At 45.6% G+C, this 14,493-nt stretch overlaps 1 protein-coding gene across 1 annotated transcript in view; it reads left to right on the forward strand.

Moving 5' to 3' along the window:
- The window catches only part of LOC8050569 (E3 ubiquitin-protein ligase XIAP), a 36,262-nt gene extending 23,714 nt beyond the window's left edge, over window positions 1-12,548 (forward strand). The window contains exons 3-5 of the mRNA XM_042287437.1: window positions 834-1,121; window positions 5,475-5,921; window positions 12,136-12,548. Coding sequence (XP_042143371.1) covers window positions 834-1,121; window positions 5,475-5,921; window positions 12,136-12,317 — 917 coding nt within the window. The 3' untranslated portion in view covers window positions 12,318-12,548. The remainder of the gene's footprint in view (window positions 1-833; window positions 1,122-5,474; window positions 5,922-12,135) is intronic.
- Window positions 12,549-14,493: the final 1,945 nt, after the last annotated feature.

Below are 14,493 nucleotides of genomic sequence, written 5' to 3' on the forward strand. Positions count from 1 at the left end.
GCTCCATAGCGAGCAATCTTGATGCGATTGGTTTTAACGACCCTTTCGAAGCTTTGAAAGGGTCCAAAATGGCGATCACCATGGCAAACGACAGCGATGAGCCAATCACTTTGAGGTGTTTTGTTGTCTGTATGATGGCATTTGTTTGTGTCCGGCTAGCACGTGGAAAGGCAATGGCGGTACCTTCCCAAATCCAGTGACTTTAGTTCGGCCTTCACATGCCTGCCACAAAAAGACTGCTGGATTCAGAAGAACTGGCGCGAAAACAGCAGCGCGACTGAGCTCGACGGACGTCTGAAAATATGCAAATGACTCCAAATGTTATCGCAGTAATCTCCTTTGGCAGTAGCCAGAGGGAAGGCGTAGTTTTTTGTTTTACTTTTTACATTTTACATTGTCTTTCATGATGTCTCGTTTACCCGGGTGCCTAGATGCCAGCATTTTTTTCGTTCACCCGCTTCAATCAGCTCATTTCGATTTGATTAACAGTTCGCGGCAACACGTTTGTCGATTGTTTGTGCTTGACAGAAAATGAACCTGAAAGGATAGGTTTGCAAAATACTATGTTACGAAAAGTTCACCATGCTAAAGTTAAGCGTACTTCTTGTCAAGTACAATGATTGCGTCAAGAAAAAGACAAAAATATAAATACGAAGTAGCTACAGCACGAATTGCGAACCTGTTGCCATTCGTAGTGCTGTTCCTGTATTCAACTTGTAAGGGACCGCGAGGAGCAAGAAAACAATGCCGGCAAATTCAATCGGGACCACTTTGTTCGGGACCATTTTTCCCGGATCCTGATCAGAAAGGCACTAACGCGCGTTTTGATTAAGATGTCACTTCAGTTGTCATCAGCATGGCGATCGGGAACATCGCGTACCAGCCTCCGCCCAAGCCGGTCGATGTGGTGGATGGCGACCAGGAGCCCAGAGATCCGGGTGGCGCACCCCAGAGCAATGGACAGCCTTTCGCAGAGAGCCTGCGCGCTGTCGACCGGACCGCCCCCATGTTTCCTGACTACAAGACACTCGTGTCGCGCGTGCAGTCCTTCGGCGACGAGTACGTACGGAAGTTCAAGGGGGATCCAGAGACGCTGGCCAAGGCGGGACTTTTTTACAACGGTAGGTGGGAGGTCGTTTTGTTCTCGTTTTACATTTTGTGTTTATCTCTTCTTGTGAAGGAGGGAAAGGGCGTCAAAGAGGTCTTCTTGTCGCCACGTTCTTAAAGGAATGGTGAACCGAAATTTGGATTTAAAAAAAAAAAAAAAACAGTACTCGAGATGCAGGCGGGACGCTACAATCCCTACAACACTACTAGTATGGCGATATCTCAAATGGACGGCCGTATTTTTGGAAAAAGAAGTCGAGATAGAACCAGGCCGACGAGGCGCGTGACGTCAAGGTACCTAGATTCCTCCTCTCTTCGCTTCGCTCCCTCAAGGCCGCGAGGCGGAGAAGACGCGAGGCCGTTCCCTCTCCTTCTCGGAGAAACATGACGTCAACATTCCTGCGAAATGCGCCTCTTTTTTTGAAAAATACGGTCATCCGTTCGAGACATCGCTGCATGAGTGATGTTTTGGTGTTTGTAGCATCCCGTTGCACACTTTTGCCGCGTGTTTTGGGGAATCCAGATTTTGGTTCAGCATCCCTTTAATGTAACTTTTATGTCAAAACACAAATACATATTATACTCTATTTCGTCTTAGGCGCGAGCAAAATCAAAGCGCCCAGTCTCGGGTTGAACATGATTGTAAACCTGAGACTGGGGCAGAAAAGAGAACACAACAGAAGGTAGAAAAAGAGGAGGCAACGTCTCAACTTTTCTGCCCCAGTCTCAGGTTTACAATCATGTTCAACTTACGCCAGCTCGCATGCACTCTATTTTTTCAGTCTCAGATGTTTTAAAAAAATGGTAAACTTACACCAGCTCACCTGCGCCCACACTGTGTTTTTGTTAAAATACATCGGCTTTATACTGACGTATAACTCTTGGTTAGCTCAGTTGGTAAAGCGCTCCACTCTAAGTGGAGAGGTCCCTTGTTCGATACCAGGAGCAGGCGTATTTTTTCTGTCGTGCACCATTCGCCTAGCTGGGTTCGGAGATTTGTGTTTGTCGTTTGTCCTCCTTGTTCCTCCCCTCCAGGAATTATTGTCGTTATTCTGGTCCAGCTCGCTTGCACCTTTGCATTAACTGCAGTATCATCACGAACACCACGATGGTGCACTTTTAACGCTGTCTGGTTGGTCCCATTAGCTCGTAGCGTCGGCTGCGCTTGAACTTAAAAAAAAAAAAACACTATCCCCCTTTTCCTGGTACTGGGGGTTGTGGGATCGCAGGTTTTATGCATTTCTTTTTTGTCACAGCTTTTAGCTTTTGCAGTAATATAAATATTTGGCATGAAGAGGAGTTATTGCTGTATTGGAAATTGCCGTGCTATTGAGTTCCGCTGCAGCAAATCTTTCCCTTTATTGTGCCATGGTGTGGGTAAGTTTTTTTGGAGTCAGAACAATTCTACTACTTCGCAATGATGAGAGAGTGTCTCCTGTAGTTACAATCCGCAAACTGCACGTTGGCAGGACAACTGAAACAAGTGAAACACACTGTTATAATATATCTGCCGCGAGTGGAATAAACGAGTGTAACCGAATACGCGCAGCAGCGTGCGTGTTATTAGATGTTCTTCTCGGTAGCGTGGGTTCACCCGCTTCAGTTTTCTCGGGGAGAGCCGAGCCGAGCATGTCAAGAGGTTAAGGTTAAACATTTCTGGCTAAATAATCTTCTATTCAACCGTAGTAGACTCTGCAAGTCAACAAACGACCCGCACCACGACACACAGCATCGGCCGCAGAGATACTATTTTACTCATGAGGGCTAGCTACTCTCACGATACTCCGCGATGACCCTCTGCCCTAACCTAACGCATATCGGGACTGGGCAGTTCATCGATTAACCTTCAGATTATTCGAGTGACGCTTTAATTGCGATAATTTCCTTGCCGATTAATCGGAACGTTGTGCTGCAGAAAGAGGGGGGGGGGGGGGGAGCAAAAAAGGCCTGCTCTAATATCACTGGCTTCTTAATTTCTTTAGGACACAGGCTTGCACGGTAAACCACTTCAGCATGCTTATGAGTGTGATCGAAGGGGATTATACTGTTTAAATAATAACTTAAAAATTACTCCAATATAAAGGGCTTCTTGTGTTCATATTTCTGTTGGCGCAGCAACGTGAAGATTAAAATGGGGCTGCAATATGGATTGATGACAGTGAAAAGAGTAAAAGAAATTGTAGTTTTGACGTCTTTCATGCAGTTTTACTCGAGAAAAATCAACTAACGGATGTATCGATTGATTAGTCTGTTAAAAGGTGGCGATCATTCGGGTTAATTTTTTAATCAGCCCCCAGCTCTAATCAACATTCAACGTTTTATGAAAACTATCGATTATGCGAGATAACAAAAATATATGGGACCAGCGGTTCTACAAACCACAACACTAAGATTATGGAAGCATCCGACTTAGTGTTAATCGCTTTGCTGAATTTCCAGGCGTGTGAAGCGATACAACACAACATTTAGTAAAAAGAGGCGACAAGCTTTTAATGAGGAGGGCCCAGCTCAACCGGAAACGGGCTTGCGTCGTCGAGGTCCATGCTTCTGAACGTGCGCCCGTAGCAGGCGACGCGCGGCCCCGCTTTCACATGTTTCCAATTTTGGCCGCACGGTGGTGACACAGTGGTGACACGGTTCGATCTCGAGGCGAATACTTCTATTCACATCAAGAGCCGTAGTAAAACAAAAAAGTCCGGCTCTTCGCGGAGCGTTAGTAATTTCCCCCTTCCTGTGTTGAATTAAGATATTGTACGTGCATCTTGGATTGGATTTATGTTATTTTATAAGACGTACACTTTAAACACCACAAGCGTCTTCCCTTGACAACTAAATCTTGTAAGGACTACTTCCCGCCTCGCATAAATAATGCGCAAAACATTTTTGTTTTGCTTTTTATACTTCAGACCCGTAGCGGAAGTATTCTGCTGTCGGGCATCAATAGGTCGAGCTCATAGACGTTCCACGCATGCGTGGTGCCGCCATAACTGTAGTTTACAGCTAGAGGCAGTGCACGAGACATAGCCCGTGTCGTCTTGTGCTCTGCTCGCGCAGACCTTCTGCTGGGTGGACGCGCGTGCAGAAAAACTACAATTCCCACGATGCATGCCGCGGCAACGGTGGCGCAAAGAAACTACGCCGTAACGAAACTGGCTGGTGAGATCGGTCAATTGACCAAATCCAAAACGAAACAGATCATTTTGTTTTTAGACTATAACTATTAGACGGAATAGAGCGCTCACACGTTTACCGGTGCACAGGTGGCGCCTCGCGCGACAGCGATAACGTGCCTAGATTTGAGAGTGTTTCCAACTACACTCTAAGAAATGCCAGGGCGTCTACTTACCCACCAAACACTCGAAGAGCCAATCTCTGCGATCTACAAAATCAGCTCAGCGAATGCTGAGGCGGAACATCTGTTTAGACCTAAAAATGAAGTCTGCGCTGTGGCATCACGCAATGCAAGCATGACGTTTTGCATTGCGTAATGCCACAGCGCAGACTTAATTTTGAGGTCTAAACAGATGTTCCGCCTCATCATTCGCTGAGCTGATTTCGTAAATCGCAGAGATTGGCTCTTTGAGTGTTTGGCAGGTAAGTAGACGCGCAGGCTTTTCTTAGAGTGTACGCAATCGGAGTCACAATCTATGAAACGATTTGCAACGGTGCGAGGAGGAGGCGAAAACGTCGATCGTTTGCAAGCGACTCGAAGCTTTGCTCGGCCTCTCCGTCCGGTATCCCTCTCGCCACGTGGCGACGCATGCGTACGCGCGACAGATCGGTTGATGGTGATCAACACCATCATCATCATTTTCAACCAATTCGCTCAGGAGGCGTGCGCCATTAAACTGAAATCGCTCTCCGTGGTTTTGACAGAAAGCATTTTTAAGGGTTTCTAGCGAGAGGGAAGCAAAACGTGCGCCTGACGCGTCCGCCCATAGTCCGGGTTCGTCTGCACTGAGGCAGCTGAGGTTTCATATTCAACGCTCTTTCGGATTTTCAGTAGAAATTTAGTGCCTCAGTAGAGGTAAAGTTTCACTCAGTTTTCGCGAAGAATTTGTCAAAAAAAATGTACCCTGTGTGTTGCAACGTAAGAAGAACTGGTAGGAGATGCTCCGGACGAACTCCTGCCCTTACAAAAATGATCAATGAGTTTCAATTGAGTTTCAGTTCAATTGAATGACTTTCAATTGAAACTCGTTTCATTTTTTTTTTTTGTAAGGGTGGGCTCTCCATGACAGTGAAAACTTGAATTTGATCATTTTTAGAAGAAGTCTTGCACCGTGTTCAGTGTCCCTTTAAAACAGGTTCGATCCATTTCCGGCGGCAAGTGCTCTAAGGTGGCCTCCTGTGACGTCTCCTCGTAGGTTTCATGGAGTGCGACCGGGCCGTGTGCTTCCAGTGCGGCGGCGGTCTGTATCAATGGGACGACGGCGACTCCCCGATCGAGGAACACGCTCGCTGGTACCCCGACTGCCCGTTCGTGCGCCTTTCACTCGGGGACGCCGAGGTGCAGCGCATCCAGGACGAGCACCTGCAAGCGTTACAGGAGGCGGCCACGGATCACAACGGCGGAGACGCCAACGACAGTGCAGCGGACGACCAGGTTGAAGAGGCAGTGACTCGGTACCTGGACGGAGAGGCATCGCGACGGAGCTTTTTCCAAGAGTTCGGCATCACCGCGGCGACAGTCCGCAACGCCGTCAAGCTACTCATCTCTCGAGGTCAGCAAGACCGCATCCACGACGAGCACGAAGTGGATGCAGCCATCAAGGAAACTGTGTCTCTGCAAAAAAGTTCCATCAGCGCCGAATGTACGTATACTAAAACTTGAAGGATCGACCCTCGCCTACTTTATGCTCCCGTTGGGCACAGGCTGCTCTTGGGTGTCGAAAACCTCCTTAGGAAAGGTGACGGGTTAACGGCGGCATATGCCGCCGTTAACCTGTCACCTTTCGTGACGGGCTCTCTGTCTACTCACTGTGGAAAAGCCATGGAAGTAACGGAATTACTTATAATCAAGTACCTGTTTTTATTTGTAATGTAATTCGATTACTTTTTCAGTAAGGAATTACTGACAATTACTCGCTAGATTTATTCCGTCCTATCGAAGGGAGAGATAGAGTGGAAGTCCGTATAGTGTCCGTCTCCAAACTCGTCCGTGCGCTCTTTTCTTTTTTACGTTGAATTACATTTTTTTTTTTTGCACTTGGAGGGAGGTGGAAAGCTGGGAGATCGATGTCACAAAAACTTGGTCACGTAAGTGACGGTACACAGATAACACCGGAGCGCCGACCGGTTTGCATCGCCGCGCTCCCTGACGGCGCGCCGTACATGCTGCCGGGAACCGCGCAGTGCGCACGTGCGTCCTTTTAATCCAATAGCATCCCTTAACTCCCCCCCCCCCCCCCCCCTCCGGGTTTCTTGTACTCTCTGGCCTCCTAATGCGCAGTAGGTATGCTCAGTAGACCATTTCAGCTCACATTCTCACACTCCTTCACATTCGAACCCCCTTCGAAGGTGACAGGGGTGGAATGTTGGGCTAGTTGGCGGTTCATAATATTTAAAAAGCGCAACGAGACACGGACAAGGAAGTTAGACAGAGACACCGCTAACTTACAACTGAACTTTATTTCCGTAGTCACCTTGTGTTATAATCGGTGTCATATAGACATATATTATCATATTGTGTTTTCTTGTTTGATATAGTTTTTGTTGTTTGTTGTTTATTGTTAATACCGGTTATATACAGGGTGTTTTTTTTATTCATTACAGATGTGTTTAAAAAAAACATGAAAACTACACTTATGCGGTTTGTTCGAGTGAGTTATACGACCAAGGGGACATCATGTAGGTGGCTAATTTTTGCGACAAGTCGGCTAATTAATTAAAATTCGTTAATTAACTTTTTAAATGATGAAAATAGACATATGGTTCCAGTTAGAAACTTGCTGTGCGTCATCGAAAACCACTATATCAATCATTTTCAGAAAGACTGAGCGCGTGGGAAACGTAGTAGTGCACTAAAGTTACCACTCGTGGAGCAGGTACAAGGCTAGCGGTTGCGGTAAGGCGCCTGCGCGATTTTTCCGCCTCTTATCTAGCCCTAGCCTTGTACCTGCTCCACGAGTGCTACATTTAGTGCACTATTACGCTTCTCAAGCGCTCAAAGTCTTTCTGAAAATCACTGAGTTAGTGGTTTTCGATGACGCTGAGCAATTTTCTAATTGGAACCATGTTTATCTTCACTAATTCTTATTTCATCTAAAGTTCCTAGATGAAATATTTCATCTAAAGTTTTTTCCGCTAAATTTAGTGGGGAATGTTTTCCAATAAATTTAGCGGGGAAAATTTCCCGCTAAATTTAGCTTGAAAATTTTCCGCTAAATTTAGCGGGGAAATCTGTTCCGGTAAATTCGTCGGGGAACTTTTTCCGGTAAATTTAGCGTGGAAGATTTCCTTACTAAATTTAGCGGGGAAATTTTGCTTTAAATTTAGTGGGGAAATTTTTCTGCTAAGTTTAGTGGGGAAAGTTTTTCACTAAATTTAGCGGTCAAATTTTTCCGATAATTTTAGCGGGGAGTTTTTACGCTAAATTTAGCGGGGAAATTTTTGTGTTAAATTTAGCGGGGAAATTTTTCCGCTAAATTTACGGGGAATTTTTTCGCTAAATTTAGCAGGGAAAGTTTTCCGCTAATTTTAACGGGAAATTTTTTGCTAAATTTAGCTGGGAATTTTGTCCGATAAATTTGGCGAGAAAATTTCCCCGCAAAATTTAGCGGGGAAATAGTCCCGCTAAACTTAGGTGCCGTGTGACGGCACGAGGGTCACGTGCGACCTCGTGTTATTGATCATTTGCTTAATATCCTTTCTATCGTTCTTGGTTTGTACTGAAGACTCCGCTAAAGCCCTAAATACCAGCAGCTTCAAACTACACTTTTTTACTTTATATAAATACGCAAAAATTCCGCGCAGCGTTTTTGTCGTAAATTTGACCTGTTTGCTCCGTAGCATGTACTCGTTCACGTAGACACCGAGATATTTAACAGAACTATCCTCCTCGAGATTGAACCGTGTCGCCACCGTGCGGCTGAAATTGGAAACATGCGAAAGCGGGGATACTGCCGTGCGTCGTCTGCTACGGGCGCACGTTCAGAAGCGTGGATCTCGACGACGCTAGCCCGTTTCCGCTTGAGCTCGGCCCTCCTTATGAAATGTTTGATGTTTTTGTTGTCGTTTCTTCTTACTAAAGGTTATGTTGTATCGTTTCACGTGCGTATAAATTCAGCAAAGCGATTATCATTAAGTCGGAAGATTTCATAATCTTAGTGTGTTGGTTTGTATACAACCGCTGGTCCCACGTATTTTTGTTATCTAGGACAAACCACAACTTTCATAAAACATTGAATGTTGATTGCAGCTGTGGTTTAATTAAAAAATTAACCCGACGGATCGCTACTTTTTAATAGACTAATCAATCGCTAAATCTATTAGTTGACTTTTCGACGGTCATATTCCACGAAAGACGTTAAAAGTACACATTTTTTAAACTATTTTCACTATGCCATAAATAGCATATTGCATTCCCCTTTTAAACTTCAAGTTGTGACGCCTACATATGAACACGGGAAGCCTTTTAAAATGAAGTTTTAAGTGATTATATAAACAGTATAATCATCCTCGGTGACAATCACAAGTCCCCTTGAAGTGGTTTACTGTGCAAGCCTGTATTAGAAAAGAAATAAAAACGTCAAAAATATGAAAGCAGGCATTTTCTTTTTTTTTACTTTTTGCTGACTTTCGTCAGCACATGATTCCGATTAAATAGCAAGAATAATCGCAATTACAGCATCATTTGATTATCTGGAGGTTAATCGATGAACTGTCCGAGGGCGGAGACTGATCGGAAAGTCTCGTGAACGTCGCTAGCCCTCATCAGTAAAAGAGTAGCTCCGACCGATGCTGTCTGTGTCGTGGTGCGGTTCGTTTGTTGGAGTTGCAGAATCTACTATGTTTGAATAGAAGATTATTTAGCCAGAAATTTATAATATTAGCCTCTTGACATGCGCGGCCCTCACCAAGAAAACTGAAGCGGGTGAACCCACACTAAGAGCATTTAATAACACGAACGTTAATTGCTGCGTTGCTCGGTTACACTGGTTTATTACACTCGCGGCAGATATATTAGAACAGTTTGTTTCACTTATTTCAGTTGTCCTGCCAACGTGCAGTTTGCGGGTCGTAACCTAGAAGAGGCACTCTCTCTTCATCGCAACGTAGTAGAATTGTTCACACTACGAAAAACTTTCCCACACCATGGCACAGTATAGGGAAACATTGGCTGCAGAGGAACTCAACAGAACGGTAATTTCCAATACAGCACTAACTTCTCTTCACGCTAAATATTTATATTACTGCAAAAGCTAAAAGTTAAAAAAATGCATTGAACCTGCGATTTCACAGCCCACACTACGAGTATTATGTTATCCGGGTTGGAATTAATTGTTTTGTTGAAATTCCACGCTGGTGAACCGATACGTCTATTCTAAAAGAAGCAAATATTTGACATAAATAGTGCCGTTCACCCGGAGACAGGCATCCGTCATAGTGATCCACGCTTCCCAACGTCTGCCTAGAGCAGACGACGCATCCATATGAACGGTTATTTAAATTTAGGCGTACCCTGGTAACACGGTTCGATCTTCACTGAAGCACCGAACAGTACCTCACCATTTTCCGCTAGAATTGTTTTCCCACTGATATCTATGCGACAAAATAAACGCAAGAATCTACGCCATCTCGCGCGCGAACGTGGAGAGCCTATGGGGCGGCCGTGCTTCTATCCCCGCTTTGATGCTGATGATAGCGCGACAGTAGCGCCACCTCTGGGTTGATCTCGAGGCCAATCGGTTTACATTTGCAATTAGTGCACTGCGTTGAGTGAAGAAAAATGTTTGGTGACAATACAACACGTTTATGGAAATCTTGAAAACACTGATTCTGAAGAACAAGGACCTGAAGGTCCTCGTCAGTGGTTTGTGTATGCAGGGACTTAGACCAAACTTTAAAGAAAAGGGAAGTATCTCTGAGTCTTCTGAGAATAAGCAGCGGCTGACATGGACGGTGGAGTTGAGAGTGTAGGACGGCTGTAAGCGCGTGAGGGACGTTGACCTGCTGATCACTGTGAATGATGCTTCTTGATAATTTCGAAACGGCATAATCAGTTCAGATAAAAGTTCCTGTCTTAATATTATGTGTGAAGTGTTGGTTCTGATGAGTTTAGTGAGCGAGACAGAACATCAAATGTGGGTCAGCAGTCTTCGAAGTGTACTTGAATGCAAGTACCGCATCTTGGTTTCACTGCAGTTAGTTTTAGTGCGGCTAAATAAGGGATGTTTTATAATATTTTCTTATTTAGGCAGCATTCAGTAAATATAGAGAACATCATCTTCAGGGGAATCGTGTCTTGCAGTTCGCCAATACTGAACTCGGATTATTTCCAAAAGTGTGCGTGTCTTCACCTCCGATGTGCACTGTTGCGTGTTCATATATGATTCAATTCTGTATCGGCTGATTAACGCAAGACTTATTTATTTCGAACACTTATTCAAGTCGGTAGATCGTACTTAGTGTATTATATTTGCATTTTATTTTTGATCGCGACAAAAATTCGCCCTTCAAACACACTGTGGACAATACATGTATTTTACGTGTTTCTTTGGAGTAATGCAAAAGTAATCGAGTCAATGAAGTAATTAATATATTACTTATTACGGCAAGTAAGTTGTACCGGTAATCTATTACTTTTTAGGGCATAGAATTTCATTAATTACTTTTGTGGAGTAACGGGCACAAGTCTGGGTGGAATCACTCTATTTTCCCGTTGATTGTAGTCTTTGTGGTAGAAAAAAACGAGCTTTTGGTCTGTGGATAGATAGATGAATGGAGGGATGGATGGATGGATCCTAACGGCTGTACGCTTTATACCGGGCGGTAGCTTGCGTCACCAATATCTAAAAGTATGATTTCTCTCTTCGCCCTTCTAAGCCAATTTGCTTCCCCTCTGCAATTTCGTAACTATCACCATACGGTGTGGGATATCACCAGATTAACCTTTAAAAAATCTGGCAAAAAAACAAACAAAAAACATTACTTTCGCCTCTTCTCCCTGCGGCGGAATCGCCAATTTTCCTCTGGTCAAATCTAGTCGGCGTTACCCAGCAACAGGCTCACTTGGAGACAGGGTTGAGACTTTGGGTCGGAGTCTTCCGAGAATAAGCAGCGGCTGACATGGGCAGTGGAGTTGAGAGCGTAGGACGGCTGTAAGTGCGTGGCGATGAGGAAAGCAGGCAGAAAGTCTGCAAGTACGGCCTCAGGACGCCGGCCAACTTGCTCAGTTGGGGCGCGCTTGGGCGCGTCATAATCCGATTTTTCCTCTGTCCCGCCAGTCCTCAGCTGTGTTAGTTAGTTGCACGCCATTAAATTCTTCCTAGATAATTTCCAGCAGTCTTCCAACCTCCTTTGTTATGAAAATGCACGTATCATCCATTGTTCCATCCTCGTCTGCAAACCCCAGTCCTCCGGCTAAATCCGTCGATCCCTCCGGAAGGGCGGGAGTAATCCATGTGCACCTCAAAACCATATCTTCCCCTTGGCATACGACGCACCGCGTGTCTATCCTCACACTTTGTCCTATACCTCCTAGTCCTTAATACTCCTGTTCTAGCCTCAAATAACAACGAGCTCTCCCGTGAATTACCATACCAATGTTCCTTCCTTATTTCCTGTCTTCGTCCCCTATAGAGTTAAAGCTGATTTTCTCTGCATTTTCCTTCCACATTTTTCACCATGCTTCTTACTTATTTTTCACAGGGGTAGTCCTTTTTACTTCCTTTTCCACAAAGGCGTACCTCATGGTACGCCAAAGGCGTACCGTGAAATACGCCTTTGGTGGCTTACCGCGCAAGTGAGCGCCAAGAAGTCGTGGTTAATATACATCCGAGTGTCTAACCTTGTCCTGTGTTACAGCCGTGGCAAAGGGACAGGAGTCCACGGACTCTCGCTGCCTGCTGTGTCACAAGAACGATCGCCAGGTGATCTTTTCCCCCTGCTTCCACCTGGTGGCCTGCGAAAGCTGCTCCGCGACTCTCCAAGTTTGTTCAGTCTGTAAGAAGCCCATAAAGGAGAACATTAAGGCTTTTCTTTCATGAGTCTTCAAATGAACACAAAACCAAATCATTTGACGTGGTCGCTCCTCTCGGTCCAACTATTTATCGTTGCTTTTCCAGCAACATCTTGGGCCATGCGGCATGATTGATTTGTAGTGATTCCTAGAACTATACCCCACATAGATTACTTTGATTACGCGGTTGAAGCATGCTATGTTCTCTCTTGTAAATTGTTTTGGGTTTGCAAATAAAAGATGGGAAGGGGAAACAGAAGCGGCCAGTGGTTTCACGTCAAATATTTCTAGTCGGCGGCAAATTAAGAATCGAGTAGGTGCTCTGCCTTCAGGGCGCCTTCCGCCGGGCTTTGGCTGTGCGGGCAACGTCATCATTCATCATTGTTGAATATAACCGCATTAAAGAGCCAAGTAGCTCCACTTATTTGGTTAGCGATGCGTTTTACGATATTTTATATGTACCGGGTATTGAGAAAAGAGGACAATGTTTTCCCCATTACGAAAATAAACTACGCGAAAGCCCTGTTTCCGCTCAAATATAGCGTTAGCGGTTCGGACCGGATGCCAGAAGTTTCAGAACAAACAATTATCTTATTCAAAAGTTATTTTCTGAAATGTGAAATCACATTTCAGAAAACTTATCTGAGGAAAAGGTAAAGAAGGAAAAAAGCTTAGCTCCTATGGAAACGCAACGAAGCCACCGGTCTTCAAACAACACGGCGCCGTTTCGCACGGGAGACAAGAGATGGCGCAAGCGGTCGCGACGCCAACTGCCGCCAATGAACGAGCAGACGACAACGAGAGCCGGTGTTTTTAGCAGACAAGGAACTGCTGTTGCTTGTTGTTACCGCGCCTGTTTTTGTTTCTGCGACTGTCACCGTTTGCGGAACGCGCGCCGCTTTTGAGTCGAAAAGATCGTCTGCTAAAAACGCCGGCTCTCGGCACCGTATGCTCGTTCGTTGGCGGCGTTCGTTGCGCCATCTCTTGTGTCCCGTGCGAAACGGCGCCATGTTGTTTCAAGACCGGTGGCGTCGCTGCGTTTCCATAGGAGCTAAGCCTTTTTCTTTCTTTACTTTTTCCTTAGGTAAGCTCGCTCTTTGCAAATTTTACGAAAAAAAAGCACCATCTGTGGGCAACGCTGCACAAAGTCGTAGCGCGATAGGTTAGGAAACCGAATTTTGCGGTCGATTTAAAGAGCCTGCCGTCTCCTTGAACCACCCGGTAGATTGCGCTACTCTCAAATCCTGGAGAGCCGGAGGGAGGGGATTGGGAAAGGATATGCGCCAATGTTGCCTGCACGAGAGCAGACGCACGCTCTGTTGCCCCATGTGCCTTTCCTCTCGCCTCCCATTGCAGCAACGAGCGCCTTGGCGTAGCCTTTCTCGCTTCCTTCTCGCTCCGGGAATTGCAAACGTCGAGTAGAGAAAGCAGGATTGCCAGACAAGCAGCAACGTCGAAGATGGCAGAATCTACCATTTTTCGCGTTAAACAAAACTGACGGCTATAGAAAAGTAATCATTTATACCTGGCGTAAATTATTCAAGTACATTAATGGACTCTTATGACCAGAGCAAGGCAATAAAACGACCCTTTGCCCCGGTACGCGCAGCAAAATTTAGGAATTACATGGCGTCCATATCCCGTGATCCCCGATCTTGCTGTGCGCCCACCATAACCAGAGACCTCTCTGACCGCCGCCATTTTGCAAAACGATCGACCCCTATCAGCCAGAAATTTCTGCCACCCGCCTGAGCTGTGGAAGCCCGGTCAGCGTGACTCCCCAACTGCATTGTGCCTTTGGAGTTCGCTGGCTTTTCTTGAAAGTTTTTACTTTATTTGCCTTATTAGGATGCTTACCTTTTGTGTGTTAGGCTTCCACTGTGAGAAGCAGGGAATACCGGGGCTCGTAGCCTGCTCGGCCTTCGCAGGAAACGAACCAAGAGAGCGAACGTCAAGCAGCCCGCGACGTAGGCAGTTCGACGTGTTCTTGGAGGATTATTTCCGTTCAGATAATCTCCAAAAAGTATTCCCTGCTATGTTCCGAGTCTTCGCGAAAAATAGCTGATGGGGTCGGGTCCGGGGTTTTGCTTTGAAGCTGTGCAAAAAAGCAGCTCTCTTCTACATGTGCCCCAAAACACGCCGGATTCCGTCCGATCGTCGTGAAGCGACTATCATCGACACTGTATATTGAAGATACTCTGTTA

This window comes from Ixodes scapularis, unplaced genomic scaffold (assembly GCF_016920785.2).
Source record: "Ixodes scapularis isolate PalLabHiFi unplaced genomic scaffold, ASM1692078v2 PGA_scaffold9__187_contigs__length_104089568, whole genome shotgun sequence".
In the NCBI taxonomy this organism is placed as follows: Eukaryota; Metazoa; Arthropoda; class Arachnida; order Ixodida; family Ixodidae; genus Ixodes; species Ixodes scapularis.